Source organism: Molothrus aeneus, chromosome 2, assembly GCF_037042795.1.
Source record: "Molothrus aeneus isolate 106 chromosome 2, BPBGC_Maene_1.0, whole genome shotgun sequence".
Lineage (NCBI taxonomy): Eukaryota > Metazoa > Chordata > Aves > Passeriformes > Icteridae > Molothrus > Molothrus aeneus.
The window spans coordinates 96,703,217-96,724,640 of NC_089647.1; the positions used below are offsets into that span (position 1 = coordinate 96,703,217).

Genomic DNA, 21,424 nt, shown 5'->3' on the forward strand with positions numbered 1-21,424 from the left:
GATAATCTCTTACTGAATTCATTAAAGGAATTTATGCTAATCTTTTTATAGAAACAAACATTTCTAACATGTATATTGGTCAAAATTGTCATATATGCTATCAAGAGAGGTGGATTTTGTCTCAGTGTAGAGATGTGGATACCCATTTACTCCTGTATGGTATATAATAATGAGACAGCTACTATCAACCATCAGATTAACCAGAGTAACAAATCAACAGGACCAAAATTTATCAAAGTTATTTTCTCTAACGTGCAGGTGGTAATTCTGAAGGGCGTTTTCCCTGAAATTTCATTTCTGCTGCTGACTCTTAAAATATTTTATTAAAAAGTTTCAATGTGTTGAAATTACCTGTGTTACTGACCAAGTCCAAGGACTGGGCTCCTTAGATGAGTGCTCTTTACCACCAAGTCTGTGTGATGTTCATTGACCTGTTACTTCATCCACATCTTTTAAAATGCTCCGTTTTTTCACAGCCATGTTTACTGCAGATGATTTCATATTTCTTCTCCTTTTTTTATTTATTTTTTAAATTTCATTTTTAGTGTATTTCTCTAGCCAGTGTTCTCAGCTGCAGTTTTCATATCCAGGCAGTATAACCTATCAATCTGTCCTGCATTTTATTTGGGGGTAGATTAAAATTCACATACATACCACTAAACTGTAATTTAATTTAATATAAATAGTTTCTACTCCTATATCTCTACAGTGATTTAGGTAAAAGGAAAAAGTAATGTTGAAAGAGAATCTGCAGTGTAACAAAAGCATTGTGTATCTTTAATCATCAGTCTTAGCTTTGTTACAGTTGCTTAACCAGCATAAGCTTTATATGATCAGAAGGAATGCCTCACATTTGGTATCTTTAAGACCTTGGATCTGTCTGGATTCAATATGCAAGTTGGTGCCCTCGTGTTTTTTATTAAACTCCCTATTTTCTATGTAAATAGCGCAACAATCATATGTCATTTTAGTATGGAGAGATTCTCACTGTAGGATCCTATGATAATTCAGGACTTTAGAAGGTCCAACACCCAGGTTAAAGCAGGGCCAGCTTTGGGGTTAGTTCTGGCTATTCTAGGTCTGATCTAGTCAGGAATCCAAAAATAGAGACTGCACAGAAATTGTCTTTCAATAAAATTGATTATCTTTCCAATGCTAAAGACGATAATTACTGAACATAAAAATAAGTTTTCAAATGCGCATTACAAAGGGTGCTCCTTTGGTAGATCAGTGTGTTAGGTCACTTCTGCCATGCTTTTTCAAACAGGCAGTTATTTGCACTCCTAAAATGCTCTGCATTTTTGCATTTGACTGCTTAACATGGCATGTCCTTCCAAGTGTACACTGCCTACCATACAAAGAATGGATGTTAGTGGACTGTGGCTCCAGTCATTTTTAGATGTTTTATTCCTAGATGACTCCTCTTTTCCCCAAACTCTTCTTTGCTGCCTCTATTAAAAGACCTTGAAAATTCAGTGCAGCTATTTAAATATAAAGCTGCTGTACATTTGCCCCTGATTTACAGGCAAGAATCTGTATATATAATAATTTTGACAGTGCTTTAAAGAGATACTATTTACTTCAAGAGTTTAAAAATTTTCTCGGAGTTAGTACCCAGGAAATTCAGTTTCACTGACAGTATAGCAAGTTTCTTGATAAAGCACACAAATGAAAGCAGTGTTTCATTCTTTGGTTGGCAAAGACAGTTTCCTAGTTAGGAAATTCAGGACCATCACCTGTTTTATTAAAGATGACTAAAAACAGGAGAAGATTTTTTTTTTTTACATTTTTTACTGCAGAATGTTCTTTTGATTAGATCTGATGTTTGCTCTGCTCAGTACCACTGCATTTCAAAGGAGTATTTGTTAACAGGAGTGTGAAATTCTGCATTTCATGTGGAAGTGTGACTGACAAGTGTTGAGGTTCATATGGTTTGGGGCAACCCTTGCTCAGGATTCTGTCTGCCCTTTGTGGGAGTAGAAAATACACAAATACACTAAACAGAGAGGATGAGCCTGGGAAGGAAGAGGCTGTCTTTGAGTGATGGGTAGGTTGACTGGCTGATGTGCAAGTGTCAGCATCTCTGGGATGAGTTTTCCAGTTTCAGGCCGGAGGGAAGGAGTGGGTGGAGAGTTCATGTGAAACTGAGATTTCTGCTCTGGGGTTCACATGAAGAAATCTCAAGCAGCTCAGTATTTAATAACCTGCTTAGTACTTTACCAGGTGGTGTAAAGACCTGTGATTGCATTTTTGAAAATCAAGTAATGTCCAAGTAGCTGCTATTCTTTTTGGCCTTGTTCTGAGGTTGATGCTGCTCCCAGGAACTGCTGGCTGTACCTCACCCTGCTGCTGCTGCTTGATTCACCAGCTAAGTCAGTTTACATCACTGAATATATTTTTACTTATCTATTTAATTGTTAAAAGTTCAACTGTAGCTTTTCTATTCACTCTTTGAATTCAGACTGATGTCCACAGTTAATTTTAACTTGTGGTACTACTTCTAAGAGAATTTTTGTATGTTGGCTTTTGGCTTTACTACACACACATTGTTTAGGCTTATGTGGAGTACAAGAAGTACAAGTTTCTTGTTTTATTGTTTTTCAACATCAGTATTTTCTGTGTCCATGATGAGAACATCCAGAGGAAATAAACAATGAAACAGTGCTGCTACTCTAGCTGGATCCTGTGATTCCAAGCCAGAATGTGGATTATTGACCACAATATAATGGATCTAGAAGAAGGACACCTCTTAAAACCTTCTTTCTCACTGGTCATTACCAGCTTTGTGGCTTTTTGTTTCCTCTCCCACAACTTCTTAGAAAGGAACTACAAGCATATAACATGCTAGGGTAATTTTTTTAATAATTTAAAAGAATTTGATGAGAATTTAGCATTTTTACAATTACTTAATTTCCAAAGTGTGGCACAGTTTGGAAGACCTTGGCTCCCTATAATTTCAGCCTCTGCAGAGTTCCACTTATTGAAATCTGTCTGGAATTAAGTCACAGGGATAAAAGGGATTTCATTGCAACATTAGAAAATCCTGCCCAAGAAATTGAATAAATAATTTTTGTACTTTTATGAGAATTCTCTCACAGCTTGCAAAGTGGATAGATTTGTAGCAGCATGATGTTCAGTTCATGTCTATTCAGTATAACTCTAGACAGCTTTAAAATGTCTTTTGTCACCTCTTGTTCAGAAAGATGTACACGAAGTAAGTAGTATGAAGAAATTTTAGCTCAACAGCTGTAGTCGGGCCATCCTCAGGGGGATATGCTGAAAATTGTCCCCTTATGCAAGCTTCTCTTGGAACTTTAGAATGGCTGGAAAACTTCCAAAAGTCTTTTCAATATTTTTGTGTTTCCCTATTATTTTTGGCATCATATAGTTCCATAATGCAGACATTTAATTTTCATTTTCTGCCTGATAGCTCCAGCATTTATACTTAGTGGGCTAATCAAACAAGTAACATTGGTCAGTACTGGGAAAAGATGAGGGTGTTATATATCTGCTTCTCTCCCCACTGTTAACACTGGTTTTTCCTTTGCAAAAATGTACAAGATAAAGCACAAACCAGAATGTGGGCTTGAGAATATTATTAGTAGAATGGGTCCATAGCCAGTGATTCAGTCATCTGTCAGCCTGATAAATGGATTAGTGTAAGAGGTGTTCCAGTGGGGAAATGAAGCCCATAGGGCTTCCAGCTAATTATATTTAAGTTGTTTAGTACTGCTGGGAAGCAGCATCCAGGCAATTACTGAAAGCTTTGATGCAGTGTGCACTATTAGAGTGTGGGTTCAGAAACTCATTACCCTTTCGTGCTTGTGTTGGATGGATTCTAGGAAACTGACATGAAACAGAGAGCAGGAATCAATAACTAGAAAGGCATTTTAGTTTGCTTCTGATCCATTTCCTGATTCAGCAACTTCTAGCCTAGAGCGTTTCATACAATTGCTATAATGTAAGGAGGAAAATGTGACTTAAATATATTAATTATCACATATATATATACATCTTGTTACAGTGATGTGTAGCTGAGGTTCCACCCAAGGTGAAGTTTCAGAAGGTCTTTTAGGGACAAGCTGCTCCTCTAATGCCATGCCACATGTCCAAAGTGCCTGCCCACCTCTGCTCCTCCAGAGCTGATTGCAGCAATGTCTCCTAAAGCCTGACCTTGCAGTGTTTATTGATGCCTCTGCAACATCAAGATTGTATTACCATGGTGCCCATGGTATCCCACCTTCCAAATCTCTTGGAAACTACAGCTAACCCGAAACAAAACTGATTATATTGCCTACACATATTAAACCTTGTTTAGGAGAATTGTACTGGCTCTGTCTTTGCCGTGGGCTGCAATTCACATTACTGATGCACTTTGGGAAAACTCTGCAGGCTTTGGGTCATTCAGATGTGGGAAACAGCAAATCCTTTCACTGTGGTGCTCTGCAGTTGGGCACCTCCAAGGTGTGCATGCTGAAAGCAGTGCAGTATTTGTACAACTGGGGGCCAAAGACTTCAAAGTTCATTCCTGGCGGATCTACTCAGGGCAGAGTTACATGAATTAATCAAAATTGTGTGGTTTTCTTTTCTTTTTGCACTCATTTTTAAATCTGGTAATGGTAACTACTAGGGCAGTGCAGAGGAGGCTGCATTTCTTCTTTCCTGTTTCTTCCTCTGTGCTTTTGCCTGAGGTAGAGCTAAATAGGCAAATCAGAGTATTACAGTTCAATGCTTCTGAAAGGGATAATTCTTTCCCACCTACCTGCACTATCACAAAATTAATAATTAAACCCCTTTCTTTACGTTTCATCACAACAGTCCTAGACTGTGGGGTATGTTTCATGTTTAAAAAGTTCAGCAGAAATCTCATGAGTTACTGTCAAGAGAGAAGTTTGGGGGTTTGGTTTTTTTGAAATCTGGACTTGTAATTAGAAAACTGACATTTGGTTTGCCTGAGGGTTGGTAAAATAAATCTTGTGCTATTTGATACTCACATATCTTTCTGATAAAAAGAGTATCAGAATTGCTGTGTTGCTGGCCACAGCACCCATGAATCTGTCCACATACTGCAAAAAGTCCTCTTACAGTAGTAAGCATTTCCAGTGTTGGTACTGGGTTTGGTTGCTGACAGCTAAGCTTTTCATAAATCCATTATTATCACTGAAAGTTCTGGCCTATTAAATAATGGTAGATAACTCATGCATCTCCTGTCAAACTATTACATATTATAGAGGAAATATCTTCTACACTCAAATACACAGCTGAAGCAGAAAAAAGCTAAAGCTGTCGAAGTGTCTGTGCAGGCAAAGTGATGACAGTGGTAAATGATTTTGAGAATTGTTGCTGTCAATTCCAGTCTGGCTCCAAGACTGGTTGGATTGAGTCACTCCTTGGGCTGCTAAGAGTTAATTTGTCTTGGGAGGGACCTGTGTAAAAAGGGTGGCATAATACAGCCAAGGTAACGAGACAGTGCTTCTGAAATTCTTAATTTCATGATGTCCACTAGCTTTGACAGAGTTAGTTAAGATGAAACATGAGAAGAGTTTCCACCTGCTGTTTCGTTTTCCCTTGAGAGACTTGCTTCAAAGGGGCAGCCCAGGCTCTGTGAGTTGCACCTGAGGAAAGGCTTTCAAGGCTTAAGTATTTCGAGTTTTTGTGGGAAGATGTGGGTTATTTCTGAGGGTATTTTTGTTGCTTTGGCTTAGATATTACCATGGGGAAGCTTTTTGCTCTAGTACTATAATGAATATTTATTTCAACATTGATTTTCAGATTTTTAACTGACTCTAGACTTCCTCAAATCTGGGCATTCATCTATGGTATATTTAAAATAAAAAATCTCTCATAGCTTCCTTTAGAGGAAGCAGCTGTGGGGCAATAATAGATACATAAGTGTCTACAGAAGGAATTTTTTATCATAGCAAGACATAAACTGGTGTTTATTTACTCTATAAGACCTTAGGGCAAATTCATTACTATTCAGAGATTTGTGTGGGTTTTTCTGAACAGAGATTGCAGTTCCAGTGCATAGGTACTTGTTGGAAACATGATAGAGCAGCCCAGCACATTGTGTTGTGCTGTGCTGAAAATGATGGTCCTGCTTTCTGCTCTGTGTGTCTGCAGTGTTATCCTTGTACACACTGATTGCTGGTCATGCCCCATGGGAGCCACTGTGGTTATTCTGCTGTGATTATATTTATATATTATGCTAATCCATAAAGAAACTAAAGCCCCAGCACATCACCAGGAGTTTGGCAAATGTTGAAGTGTTCTCTTCACTGATTTGTACACTTTTTAGAAAGTGTTTTAAAAAATGCATTTTAGGTTATTTTTTGCAGAAGGGTTGCATAATTATTGATGTCCTCTTATGATCTTCTATATAGTCATGGTATACTTCCATATAGTATAGTATAGTACAGTATACTCCACCAGGGGTAGTTTGAAAATACTGAAGCTGTTTATCAATTTGAAAGAAAGCGAAATATTGTGCACTAGGTATCCTGCATTTCTTTTCCAGAGATATAATGTAATCCCTGCTTTTGTAATTCAGTGTCTTTTGAAGATGGCTATTTAGCCTTTAAACTTTCCTGTGCCTTTAAAGGCCCAAAGGGAGTGGATAATAAATTAGTTACCCAGTTAATGTTTTTTTCATTATGAAAGAGTTAAGAGAAATATGCTGAAACAGGATAGTAATAGTAGTGGTTTGGTTTCTCCTCATCTGTATTGTTTAGTAAAAAGAAATGAAATTATTTATCTGAAAATATGCAGAAATAGTACTTAAACAGAAATTAGATTGGAAAAACATTAAGCAGCTAAATGTATTTAGAGGAATTGAGTAGAATTCACTAGAACATCTTCCAAAATGATGTGACTGATTATTCCAAGTTTAAATCAAGAGTAAAACTGCTGTATTGTTTAGGTGCCCTTACCCCAGCCACCTGCCCAGACAGTAATTTTAAAAAAATAATTTGGCCCCCAATTTCAGTTTCCTAAAGTCCCTCAGGTGCCTGCAAAAGGAAATCTACATGTGAAGGAGAGGATAAATGCACTGTTTGGTCTGTGGCCCACCAAGCTCAGCCCTCCTTTAAGGAGCATCCCTTCACTGGCTCCTCAGTGCAAATGGTGCTGTGCAGTTTGTCCCTGGCACGGGGCTTGTCCTCTGCCCTGGCCAGGGCAGGAGAGGCCTCAGGGCTTCTCTTTAAGCTAAGCTGGCACTGGGGACAGTCACAGGGGGGTTGGTTACTTACTTACTTCATTCCTCAGCTGCCCACATGGGAGGTGCTGCCAGGGTGTTCCATGGATTTGCTTCGCACAGGTTGTGTCCAATGGAGGAGCTGAGAGATAAGGAGATCAATGAAAGTGTTTGCCTAGGTTGACTAATGTGTTTTCAGATATAGTACAAATCCAAAGTCAAACCTTGTGTACCAGATGTACAATTAGTAAAAAGGAAAAAATTTTTAAACTTTTATTTCTGGTTGACATTTAAACATGGTTACATTTCTTGACACTTAGCAGCCCAAGGCATAGATTAGCAACCCATGCTAGCTAAATTAAGACATCCAATAACTTTCGTATCCTTTGCTAAAGGGGTGAAATTTTTAAGCTTGCTCACTGTGACACCAGTGTAGCCTCTAGGCCATGACTTGGTTTTATTTCCTTTTCTTCTCCCTTTGTGCCCTTGCAAGAAGCCCGTGTTACTTGTGTGCACAGGGTGAGGCTGCTGCTGCAGGGAGGGAGCTGTGAGCAAACTGCTCTGAGGCCGCAGCAGCTCCTGGATCTTGGCTGAGGTGGGCAACTGCTTGGCTAACCCACTGAAATACCCCACTAAGAAGGTTTTTCTGCCCAGGAAGCTTACTGTCCACAGGGACAGGACTGGCAAGTAGTTAATAATGTGAAGCACTGTGTTTATTGCTCCCTGCACAGATTCAGAGAGCATCATTTGTATTGCCTGCCTTCAGTCATCTGACTGATGCCCCAAGTGACCCTTGTGAAGAGAGCTCCTGCTGCTACTCTGCTGTGACTGAGTCCTTTCAGCTCATGGGGGACACAGTAAGCTTCCTAAATCAGAAGTTAGAGTACTATTCCAGCAGAATTTAGTCCACCTATCTCTGGAAGGATGGCAGTAGCTCTGTGACTCCACATGGCTTGAACACACTCCCTCTCTCACTTTGTGTGTGCGTTTGTGAGCACATGTATGCACTAAGTATTTGCTGGCACCAGCAGCTCAGCATGCACAGTGCTCATCAGCACCAAGTGCTTTAGTTACAAAACCAGACAATTGGTTTTCATCATAATTTGTTGTTGTGGAGGCGGTCACAACACAAAGCAGGGACTAAAAGCAGTTTCAGATGGTAATTTTTTATTATTGAATATGGTTGACTTTTTATACACTTTTTAATTTTTTTTTTAAATTTTAACTATTGGTGAAAAGTTACAGTGATTTTAACTAATTTTTTAAAAATACTTTGTTTAGTTGTAAAGTTTTCTTTTTATTTTTTTTTAATTTTTTACTTCTTCTGACCTTTTTAATTACAACTTTAAAAAAAACTTTTTATCAACTTCTTCTTACTTCTCAACTTCTTCTCACTCCTTTAACTAACAAACCTACTATTAGCCTCTTCTACAATAATATATTTAATTTATGAGCAGGAAAGGATGGCTACAGCACCTAAATCTCCCTTTCTCTGTATTGCAGACTTGGTCTATGTGTATGAAACAGAGTAACTTTTGTATGACTGTGGGATGTCTTGTGTTTTCACAAAAATTCATATTCTGGGAAAGTTCCCCTAAAGCTTGGCATCAACCAGTGGAGAATCTCTGCATTCTCTTTTGGATAGTTGCACTAATGGTTAGTCACAGGTGATGGAAAGCATGTGCTTTATTTCTCGTTTGAATTTCTTGTCAACTTCCAGATGCTGATTTGTTTTCTGCAAACCCTTTGCTAGAGTAACAAGCCAGTTGGTGCTTAGTGTATTCTCCCAATGAAAATATTAGGTGCTGTAATTAGGTCATCTGTCTTTTTTTTTTTTTTTAAATAAACTCTGCCAGTGGAACTCTCCAGATATTTCATATTAAAGTACTTTGTACCCTGTTCTAATCACTTTTGCAGCTCTATTCTGTGATCTCTGGTGATGGATTATTTTTAAATTTCTTTGTAAATTGTGAAGACCTTATTCTACTGTAAGTAATTATAGGTTGTAATGCTAATATTACAAATGAATGTTTAAAGGAACATTTTTTGTCTTTGCCTACTGTTTATTTCAAATCTCATATTAGTATTTACTTCTGTATGAAATTGGATTTGAAGAAACTCTCGTTGTTGAGTAAAACATTGTGGGTAGGGCCATATGATACTATATGATTATTGCAATCATCAATATATCTATGTTCTCACCCAATCATAAGGGAAATATATGTAACTTTTAAGCTTCACTGACACTTACAGGTAAAAAAATGATAATAGTCATATCTTTTTGCCTCTAATATATCTCTTTCACTTTACTTTTCACTTTTTCAGTAGAGAGCTGGTATTTGCCAAAAAGTTGTCTTGCAAGGTAACCAAAGCTGGCCTTGTCAAAGGATGTGATTAGCTCCTCCAGCCTGTTACCAGTGCTGCCTGCACTGCTGCCTCCTGCCTCTCCAGCACTGTAGCCTTTGAGTGATTCTGTCACTGACAGAAACCACCCGTGATCCAGTTTATAAGATTTGTAAACAGAACAAATGAAACATGACCCAACCAGTTTATGAGTGGAATTATGACAGAAAGCATTAATAGAATTTCTTCAATAACCCTGATTCATCCACAGTGCTACAGAAGGAGTATCTGGTATTCTACAATGTCCTTTAAACTCCATGAATCTTGCAGAAGCCTTCATTCCAGATGAGCCAGTTATTTCCCTGGTATTTGACATGAGAGCAGCCTCAGTATGTCTTAGTTACTGTTGCATAGCATAATGTAGGAGTATTGAATAGAGATAATTTTAGTATAATAATACTCTTAAAAATTTTCCCATGCAACATGGGAAATCCTCTAATTGTTGCTTGGATTTTCAGATTTTGTATTTACACACAGTTTTGCTTCTTGAATATATTGTATTTTGCATAAACGTAACATGCTTCACGGGAAAAATGAGATGGGGGAGGCAAGTTGTTGATGCTGCAACCCTGGCAGTGCTCAAGGCCAGGTTGACTGGGGCTTTGAGCAACCTGGTCTAGTGGGAGGTGTCCCTGCCCATGGCAGGAGGGTTGGAATGAGATAATCTTTAAGTCTCTTCAAAGCCCAGCCAGTCAATGATTCTATAATTGAAAAAAAAAAAAAAAAAAAGAGATGGAGAGATGAGAACAGTGAACTCAGAATGTCATCTGAGAATTAGGTGGTTAGGTATGTAGCCATATAGATGAAGATTTATATGCATTCAGTAGACTAACTCAGAAAAACTGTGGATGTCCAGCTGATGTACTGCAAATAGTTTGGGATGCTTCAGTAGGCAAGTGTTGTCCTTTGTGTAGTCATTCACCTCTGATTAGGATAAATGTAACTCTTTCTGAAGTGAGTAGTTGTATTTGGTTAGATGTTGTATTTATGTCACAATGAAGTAAATGAGAACATGCTGTAGTGCTGCAGACTGAGAATTAGAACTGAATTTATGAAAGCTTTCCCTGATGATGTGTTCAAATATGTTATATATTAAATTGATTATATCATGAAATGATACTTAATGTATAGTTGTTGTGGTTTAACTGTAGCTGGTAACTAAGTACCACACAGCCACTCACTCCATCCCCCTACTCACCCCAGTGGGATGGGGAGGAAGAAAGTAAAACCCATGTGTTGAGGTGAGTTTAATAATGGAAATAAGTAATTAAGAAGTAAAATCTAATACTAATTGTAATATTAATAAAGATAATAATGATTTAAAGGGAGATAACAAACCAAGAGACAGAAATAAAGACCAAAAAAGAGAAATGGTGCACAGTACAATTGCTCACTGCCTGCTGATGGCTGCAGTGAGCAGCCCCTTGCAGCCAGCTCCCCCCAGTTCATACACTGGCTGTGACATTGTATGGCATGGATTGGCCACACCATGACAGCTGTCCCAGCTGTGTTCCCACCAGCTTCTTGTGCACCTGCTCACTGGGAGAGCATGGGAAACTGAAAATCCCTGACTCAGTGTGAGCACTGCTCACCTACAGCTAAAACATCACTGTGTTACTAACATTACTGTCATACTGAGTCTGAAATACAGCACTGTATGAGCTGCTGGGAAGAAAAGGAGCTCTATCCCAGACAAAACCAGGACAATGTGACAGTGGTCACAGGGGTTCTTGGATGAGGGAAGAGACGAGAATGTTGACTCCATGTTTCAGAAGGCTTGATTTATTATTTTATGATATTTATATTACATTATAACTATGCTAAAAAGAAATAGAAGGAAAAGGTTTCATCTCAGAAGGCTAGCTCAGAAGAGAATAGAAAAGAATGATAATAAAAGGCAGCTCTCTCAGACTCTGTCCGAGATAGCTCGGCCTTGATTAGCCATTAATTATAAACATCTAAGATGGGCCAATCAAAAATCCACCTGATGCATTCCACAGCAGCAGATAACCATTGTTTGCATTTTGTTTCTGAGGCCTCAGCTTCTCAGAAGGGAAAAAAATCCCAAGAAAGGATTTTCACAAAAAGATGTCTACAACAGGACAATAGTTTTCAAAGCTGCCAGACATTTGTGTGCAAGAGGATAATTAATTTTAAAAGTCTCCAATGTCTATCCCATTTCACTTTACAGCATTTAATTATTAAATGTAGACAAAAATTGAGCATAAGGCTTAAGGCTTGAAACAGAAGAATAAGACACTAGTCAATATACATGGTGCTGGAATGGCAAGGCAATAAGAAATCAGATTTTATTCATCATGCTTGTTGGCAGGCTTGGAAAAGTCTGCAGATAGGTTTATTATTGCAGATGAATGCCAGGCTGTCTTTCATGTTTGATTTTCATAAATGCTTGCCTTCAGCCTTCCCCAATAATATTCAAGAAGGTGACTTCTTTTGCCTACTTATTTCTTGCCCAGAGGTGATGCTCCATCAGTTTCCCACTGGAGGCTCTCTGTGGGAGCACTTTTGTGTGTCCCATTGTTCTGAGGCAGTGCACTGCTGTTCCAGTCCTGTGCTCAGCGGTGCTCTGGGTGGATTGCTTGCTGTTGTTATACTTGACCAGAGAGGCTGAAAATTGTTGAGTCAAGCTCATGGTATATTTGGATCATTCCAAGCTCCTGAAAAAGTGCAGCTTTGCAAAGTGCTCAAATACTGTGTGTCACTGGGGAGTGCCCTCACCTTTGTAATTCTTTTGGTTGATGGGTGTTGGGTTTTTTCCCCTTACAGTTTAAAGCTCCTAATCTGGGAGCTCGGACTTTGGTGAATGCCAAAATCAAAGGGGACTCCTTGTGCTTGTATTTTGCTGAGATGATGGACACTGGTTTGATGGACACTGGTTTGATGGGTGCCTCTCTCTTGTTGCAGCCCCCTCATGTGTCAGATGTGGTGATCTCCATGGTAACTCAAACCCCCAGACTCTCGACAGCAGCCTGCGAGGAGCAGCATTCAGCAGCTCAAGGGTCTCACGACCAGGTAAGCCAAAAGGAATCACCAAATAAGAGCTCACCTCTGGGGTGCCACTCCTGTCCTGACAGGTTTTTTCTTGGTGAAGTCAGCCAGGCAGTCAGGCCCTGTGCACATAGGTGATGGTGGATTCCTACCAGTGTTGTCACTTAAGGCTGTGACAGTCCAGCTCTCTTGAGAAGATGCATTTGACAAAAAGTCTGCATTTGTTCAGGGCTGGTTTTTAAGATAGAGATTGAAGAAGCAAAACAAAGAAGTACTGTACAATTCTTTAAGTGGCTTTGGTCTTAAATAATTGCTGTGGTAGGAAATAACCCCAAAACATATCAACAGTAACACCTGTCTTTCAACTGTACCTACTCCACCATCACTACTGCCCAAGCTGCAACTTGTGGCCTGAGCAATCCTATTCTCCTACAGTGGGTCAGAGACAGCTTCTTGTTCATGTAACATTCATTGGTTCTCTGCAGCATTTTCAAATTGCTGCTATGCTCTTTCCGTGTGAGTTTCTGTGCTAATAGCAGCATGTGGGGCATTCTGGTTAACATCTTAAGATGGTTAACATCTTAAGGTACAGAATTCTTCCTCTTTTTTTGTGAATAATGGAGAAAGAGCAAGATGTTTGCCATTTTGGGAAAACAGTACAGGGACTATATAGCTATATTCACTTCTCCAGTACCACTGATGCTGTGGACTAGGGTAGTATCACTGGTCTCATGCACTTACATGTGTGGGAAGTTGATTACTGCCTTTTGTTGTCAGGCTTCACTGTTGTTTGTATTGGGTTGGTTCTGTGCCATTAAGATTGTATGTATTTTGTAAGTCTTTTCTTCTGTGCACTGTTTACTGGGTATTACCTGCATTGTTTCTTGCTTCCTACATAAGTCCACTTGGCTATAATACACTGTGCCCATCATACAAAGAAATCCATATTATTCTGGATAACAATTTGCTGCCTTTACTGACCAGTTTGACAGTTTTTGTGCCATTACTGCCATCAACAGTATTTACTTCTGTATCATTGATCTTACTCTTAAATAGTGTTGAGTAAGTAATGGATGATTTTGTTGGAGAAATGTAGAGCACTTTTTCAATTATTATTTCCTGGTAACAGCTACTTTTTCATAGGTATATCTTATTCACATCTGATGATACTGATAATAATTTCTTACTCTGAGTTTTGTGTGGCTGTAAGGTAAATGCTGCTCAAAAGTCTGTGTGTTTCATTTATGGAATATAATCTGACCAGAGTTTGTAATTTTATCAGATGATTAAATATAATTCTCTGTTATTTAGCAAATTTCTGTAAAAGGATGTTGACTGGCTTCAGTTTTGTTCATATAATTTCCCAGTGAATTTATCCTTTGGAAGTTCAGTGGTTATTTTCCCTGAGATTAGTAATGGCATAGAGCTCTATAATTACTGAGATCATACTGCTTACCATCCTCAACCATTAGCAGAAAATGCTAGCAGTCTTACTGAATTTCTCTAGTGCTCCAAAATGTATTGAAAATTAGCATCATTGAAATGATCCTCTCACAAACATTTTGCAGACTTAAGGCACAAATTATTGCAGTGTACTAATTTAAAGTTGTCTTTTAACATTCGTTTTGGTTACTAACAGCCTCCTTATCCCTAAAAATGCTTTTCTTCTACTTAGAAGAAAGTATATGTTGCTTGTTTGGGGTTTTTTGTGTAGCATGTTTAAAACTTGAATCCCAAGTTGGAGGTCTTGTGCTGTTTCAGTTAGCCAGATTTTCCCATTAGAATTAATTTCATTGGGTTTTCAAGTATAATCTGTATTTCAAGCTAATTACACCCTTAACCCAGAATGGGAGTATGATTTTTTTTGCCACAAGTTGCCTTTTCTGGGCTATTTAATCATTACCTTTGGTCCCTGGTGGCAGTGGGGAAGTGAGAGCTCTGCACATTTTTACCCTTGTACTTTCTCCCAAGTGCAATTTTTTCCCTAGTTTACTAAGCTAATGAACTTCCATGCTTGCTATTAACTAAACAGTTTCAAATACCAAATTGTAATTACACTCTGGGCCTGTGCATTTAATATGTATTCTAGCAATTAAATTTGGGAGTGCCTGATGAGTTACTACTGACTGCATGGCATTTCTACTTACTTCTCTCAGATGAATGAGATTCACAGTTCTTTTTGTGTTTCACAAACACATACTCAAGCAGATCACCCAGTTCTCTGATACAGTTTGGTGGTTTGTTTTATCTCAAATTGCAAGAGAAAATCCTTCTGGGGTCTTCTAGCAATTCAAGACCTTGACATCCTGAATTATCAGTAATTTTGAGGAATAATGGTGCTAATAATGTAGAGTACCATCTTCTATACCTTTGTCTGGCTCTTAGTGGGGATGTCCCCAGCAGTTAGAATGTTAACTATTGTTAACTGTTGTTGCTATGATAGGTTTGACAGTGGTAAGGTCAGCTTTATCAGGATCATGTGGGATATGTTATGGGGATGACAGTATTTTGACTAGAAAACCTTGTAAAAAGCAAAATAAAGCAAAGAGATGAGGTGAAATTAGATGTCAAAAAATGAAAGGTTGGGGAAGTTTGAAAAAGTAGGAAAAGTAGATGTATGCACATGATGCCTAGGAAGAAACATGTCATCTTTTCCTAGTTTTATGTTTCTTGTATGAATGAGTTACTTTGAATTTAAGAATAAAACAGATAGGAGGTAGTGGAAGGTACTTCAAATGTAGTGGCATATCAACAGATTTCTGTTGCTCAAAGAGCTTGGAATAAGTGCAGTTTAGGAATATCACAAATGAAATGTGGTAGTGCAAGTTGTGACTGTTGGTAGAAGTGCAGAGGCACAGATTATTATTAAAAAGTGTTCATTATTTTTTTAAAAGTTTCCAGAACAGTATTTTTTCAGAAGAATTCATTTGGTATAATTGAGAAGAATGTTCCATTATCCCTAAGTTAGCATTGACATACTTTGTTTTGAGGAAATGTGTCTTCTTTTTGCATAAGAAGAACGCTGCATTTTATATAAAGAAAATTAGAGAAACTATAAACAAAAAGTTTGCTTGCAAATGCATGATTTGGAAAAGTACCATAATACCCCCATGCATACTGTTCTGTACACAGCTTTTATAATTTTTTTTACAGTTACTAATTTTTTTTTCAATTTATTTAGAGCTTCATAAGTTATATTGCACAGGTATATGGTACAGAGACTTTCTGTATGTTAACTGAAGTTACTGTTGGCACCTGTTCCCACCAAATAATTTTATTGGTCAGTTAGATTTATGGACTAGAAAATCAAGCTGCTTTCAAACAATATCCTTTATAATTCTGAGGTTTAACTAATAAACTCTCTATTGATTTTGTTTTCTAACATCGTTCCTCAAGTGCTGCCATCAAATAATATTGCACCTGAGGGTGTACACATGAACTATTCATAGAGTGGTTATTCTTAAAAGTCTAATGGCATCATAACTGTTCACTGAAATATAGTTAACTGTTGTATTAATATTTTTAAATAGGCATATTTTAAAAGAACATGAACATTCTTTAAATTTGCAGTTGTTTCATGGCTGAAGTAGAGTTTTATTTGTATATTCCCTAGTATTTCTCTTGCTACTTGGTGAGTCATGGTTAACTGGACTCTGATTTTATTAATGAAATATTGATTAGTACTTTTTGGGCTATCAACTAAGTCAGAAAAAAAGTATATGTAGCTAGAACACGGATCCATATATTTTACATTGTGGTAGAAAGATGAAATTACTATTCCAGTCATGGCTAACTTCTGAAATATTTCCTTTGAGCCTTTCTCTTACAAAGTATAGTTTTAAACTACTGCTGGTGGAATAAAATTATTGTGCTGCTTTTTTTTTTTTTAATCTTTTGTCCTTAAAACGGCTAAGGTTTCAAGGAAGGTTTTCAATGATAGTAAAGAGGGTGCTAGCATTGAAAACAGAGGTGGCAGAATGCCTTATCCTTTGATTTTTAAACTAAGCTGGTGATTATTTAAGGCCTAGCTCAGACCTTGTAGGACTGAATTGTGATAATCCCATACTCTGCTATTTGATTTGTAGAGCACATCATGCTACCACATTCACTGTGCCAGTCACTTGAAAGTGCTAATAAGAGATATGCAAAGTAGGAAAAGGCAGTTTTTGTTGTAGTCATTAATAAGTATATATTTAGTTCAGCTGGAATGCCAGCAGCAGTGAAAGGTTCATACCTTCATGAGCAAACATCATGCCACAAGGAGGGGGAGTGGAGCTGTGCCTTGCCCAAAACTGCTCCTCTGAGTTTGCCCAGCAAAGACTTCACACAGCTCAGCAATGCATTTTCATCCACCCCAAGTCTGCTTAACTTGTCTGGGCAGAGCTGCAGAAAAACAGCTGGGCCAGTGAATGCAGCTCGGGCTGCAGCACTCCTGGGAAGCTCAGGGGTTTGTTTCTTTGGACACTGGGCCCACATGGAGTGTGCAGGCACTGGGCACACACGGAGTGTGCAGGCACTGGGCCCACACTGAGTGTGCAGGCACTGGGCACACACTGAGTGTGCAGGCACTGGGCCCCACTGAGTGTGCAGGTACTGGGCCCACACTGAGTGTGCAGGCACTGGGCACACACTGAGTGTGCAGGTACTGGGTACACACTGAGTGTGCAGGCACTGGGCCCACACTGAGTGTGCAGGTACTGGGCACACACTGAGTGTGCAGGCACTGGGCCCACACTGAGTGTGCAGGCACTGGGCCCACACTGAGTGTGCAGGCACTGGGCCCACACTGAGTGTGCAGGCACTGGGCCCACACTGAGTGTGCAGGCCCTGGGCCCTCAGGAGTGTGCAGGCACTGGGCCCGCACTGAGTGCACTGAGTGTGCAGGCACTGGGCCCGCACTGAGTGTGCAGGCACTGGGCACACACTGAGTGTGCAGGCACTGGGCCCACAGGAGTGTGCAGGTACTGGGCACACACTGAGTGTGCAGGCCGTGGGCACACACTGAGTGTGCAGGCACTGGGTACACACTGAGTGTGCAGGCCCTGGGCACATACTGAGTGTGCAGGCACTGGGTACACACTGAGTGTGCAGGCACTGGGTACACACTGAGTGTGCAGGTACTGGGTACACACTGAGTGTGCAGGCAGTGGGTGCACACTGAGTGTGCAGGCCCTGGGCCCACACTGAGTGTGCAGGCACTGGGCACACACTGAGTGTGCAGGCACTGGGCCCACACTGAGTGTGCAGGCACTGGGCACACACTGAGTGTGCAGGCCCTGGGCCCACAGGAGTGTGCAGGCACTGGGCACACACTGAGTGTGCAGGTACTGGGCCCACACTGAGTGTGCAGGCACTGGGCACACACTGAGTGTGCAGGTACTGGGTACACACGGAGTGTGCAGGTACTGGGCCCACACTGAGTGTGCAGGTACTGGGTACACACTGAGTGTAGAGGCACTGGGTACACACTGAGTGTGCAGGCACTGGGCACACACTGAGTGTTCAGGCACTGGGCACACACTGAGTGTGCAGGCACTGGGCACACACTGAGTGTGCAGGCACTGGGCACACACTGAGTGTGCAGGCACTGGGCACACACTGAGTGCTCAGGCACTGGGCACACAGTGAGTGTGCAGGCACTGGGCCCACACTGAGTGTGCAGGCACTGGGCCCACACTGAGTGTGCAGGCACTGGGCACACACTGAGTGTGTAGCACATTCTGGACACACAGTGCCTTCTGTAACCTGCCTCTGATGAGGGACTGTGTGAGTGCAGTAAATCAGCTGCTTCCCAAGCACAGCTAGGACAGTTTTCCTCTGAAGACAAATAGGATTTTCTGCTTTTTAAAGGTTGATTCAAACAAATTTTAAATTTTAATTTTATTTTAAACTGAATTCTTTTACCACATCATGGTGGAGAAATGGAATTACAATAGGCAGTCCCGTCAAACATGCTCCTGAATAATTTGAATGTCTCATGCAGCCATTGCACATGGAAACAGGACAGGTAATATAATTGCTTTTTCAATAAGTTGTTAATTAAGCCTCAGAGATGTACAGGATCTGTATTTCCATTTACATTTTTGTATGACCTTGTTCCTATCTGAACTTCTTTGATTTAATGGAAGATGAATATAATTGGTGGATAAACATACTGTTATATACATAGTACATGCTAAAAATTTGTGCCCAATATACAGATTAACATCAGTTAATTTCAGAAGGAATTCCATCTTCAAGCAGCTTATGAACATTTTCACCTGATATTTTCCTGTCTAGTCATCACACTAATGCTGTAAATAAAGAGAATTTTTTTTTTTCTCAAACGTTTACTTAATGTAGTGGTGAAAGTTAAGTGTAGTTCTTTGGTGTAAACTGGAGATATTTCTGGTGTAATTAATCAAAATGGATTTGCTATCATGGTCATCACTGATATTGTGTTTTTATTTACACACTGAGGTCACAGGTTCACACTTGGCTTTGTAATCAAGGACGTTGGTCCAAGCTTGATTTTTTTCACACATGTGAATACAGTGATTAGGAAAGTTGTTGTAATGGCATATTTGGAGAGTGAGTGATCACCACAGAAAAAGCTGAGGTGATTTAAGGTATCACAGAGCCCTCACCTGAGCTGCAAAAGCAGAGCACTCAAGTCCCCTGACTGTTTTAGTGCAAAGTCCTTTCCCAGCCAGCTCTTCCTGAAATATCTTTCAATGACCAGGAAGTTCTAACTTTAAAGAATGCAGTGAGAGATCAGTCAGTAGCTCTGGTTCAGCTGTCAGGGACAGTGAACTCCAGGTCAGGAGCAGAGGCAAACAGCTGCAGCACGCCTGGTTTTACACTGGTGCCACCATTTGTGCAGTAGGTCTCAAAATAGTCTTTTATTGACTTGCCCATAGCCTTTGAATAATCTCTGCTGAGTTCAGACCTTCACATGTGAGATGGCTAGCCAGGGTTCTGTAGTGCTGGATCTTCTAATAAATGGTTCTGGAGATTGGGTTAATATGGATATTGGGCACCTACTCAGAGAAAATTGGGGGAGCAGGGAAGGCACTCTCCCAAACATCTCTGTTGTAACAGAACAAGGTGGATTTGTGATTTTTGTTATATCTGAAATGGTTAACATTTTTATTGGTTGCTCTGTGAGCTACAATGTGCTTTAGCAAGCATCCCAAATGTCTGTAGCATGAATTGTGTTTATCGTCAACCTAAATCAGTTTAAATAAGATTAGTTCAACTGATGCATGCACAAATTAATTTTCCCTTTTATCTAACCAGCTTGCAGTCCTAATAAACAGAATAATCAATCATAGCTGCCTTCATCTATAGCATGATTGTATATCTCTGATCAAGGAAATGTAGAATAATTTCTCTCTAGTCCCTACTTAGTTCCCCCTGTAATCAAGGTTTCTGGATATAATGATTCAACTTAATCATTTTTACATTTCTTGATAGAAAAAAAAAAATTCCTTTGGTTTGTATGTTTAAAGGAAGATTACATTCAACATTGTAAAACTGAATTTAAAAATATATGTACACTTTTTATTACTAAATATCTTATCCTTTTAAAAGTATATGATATTTTTGTTTCTCTGCTGCACAAAAGAATGCCAGTCTGACTCAGAGAACTCTTTGTAAACACAATGGCAATGGTACCAGGCTTTGAACAGTTTGTACTGTGTGCTCATCCTTTTCAGTAATAGCTGGTTTGAGGCCACTGGCATCTTTGTTACTGATTGAAGTGAGTCCAGGACTCTGGCTAGACATTTTCTCTCTTCATTGAATTATAAAGTGCCAAGCAAAACCTGAGGTTAGCTTTGTGTGAGATGCTAGAAAAAGCTGAAACAATTAAAACTTCCCTTTAGGTCACTGGCCTTCAAATAGTGCTTTAACTTTTCTGCTGCACTATTTACACTATATATCAGATGTCTTTAATATTTTAATTTTATACATATATAGTATATCACACATTTAGTAGTACTTATGTCTAAATAGGCAATTATGAAAAATATATAGTATGCAAAACATGGCATTTATTTACAGTCACATTTTACAACTTCATAGTGCAATTTTGCCTTTGGTAACCAATTCTGCCTCTTGAAACTGCAAAATGCATCAAGGAAACCTTATGTTTTCAGAGGTTTATCTCAAAATGCAAGTTCAATATGTCCCATTGAGTGCAGTTGGTAATATTAGGAAGACAGCAGTCTGTATGAAGAAATATTCCTACTGTAATAGTCATTGGCAATTTCTTGACTTCTAGTTTAGAAATACTGTTCCAGGTCAAGGTATAGCAAGGAGTTCACATTGAGATGAATCTTTTCCTCTATGTTAAAATTAGTGCATCATTATAAAAAAATAATAATTCTTTTACTGGCACAAAAGAAGGGTGAAGTACACCTTTTTGAATAAACATTATAATATGGCCTTAAACAACAGGATGTCTTCTTGCTCCTTATGTGATTCCATTCCATGAATAGAGATATTCAATACCTTTGGTCATTTAAGGCTCAATAATGTGCTTCAAAATTTAAGTCAAATGTAAATTAATCTCATGTTTAAAAATAAATTACATCAGGTTTTAGAACAATAACCTTATTTTGCACTTCTAGTTTCATGCCTTTTTTTTTTTTGCAAATTCTTTATTTTTTAAGTCAAAAGTTTGGCTGTGTTAAAATATGGCTAAGTCTAAACTTAGTATCTGAAATGACATGAGGTCTTTCCAGCCATGTCTTCACAAAACATTGCCTCAAACATTTCCAGATAAATTATTTCTTTCCAATATTTTGTTTATTTCCTTCTTTTAAAGAACTCCAGGTT

At 39.1% G+C, this 21,424-nt stretch overlaps 2 protein-coding genes across 2 annotated transcripts in view; one reads left to right on the plus strand and one right to left on the minus strand.

The window, feature by feature from the left end:
• Positions 1-21,424, plus strand: part of TBL1X (transducin beta like 1 X-linked) — a 195,841-nt gene that overhangs the window by 94,031 nt on the left and 80,386 nt on the right. The window contains exon 3 of the mRNA XM_066545344.1: positions 12,521-12,628. The gene's annotated coding sequence lies outside the window, so the exon portion shown is untranslated. The remainder of the gene's footprint in view (positions 1-12,520; positions 12,629-21,424) is intronic.
• On the minus strand, positions 17,046-18,323 carry KRTAP29-1 (keratin associated like protein 29-1). Its single transcript, XM_066571790.1, has one exon. It carries the CDS (start codon positions 18,321-18,323, stop codon positions 17,046-17,048), a length of 1,278 nt encoding a protein of 425 aa, XP_066427887.1.

Coding starts and splice junctions, on each gene's coding strand:
- KRTAP29-1 (XM_066571790.1), bottom strand. CDS start 18,323: ATGTGCTACACACTCAGTGTGTGCCCAGTGCCTGCACACTCAGTGTGG.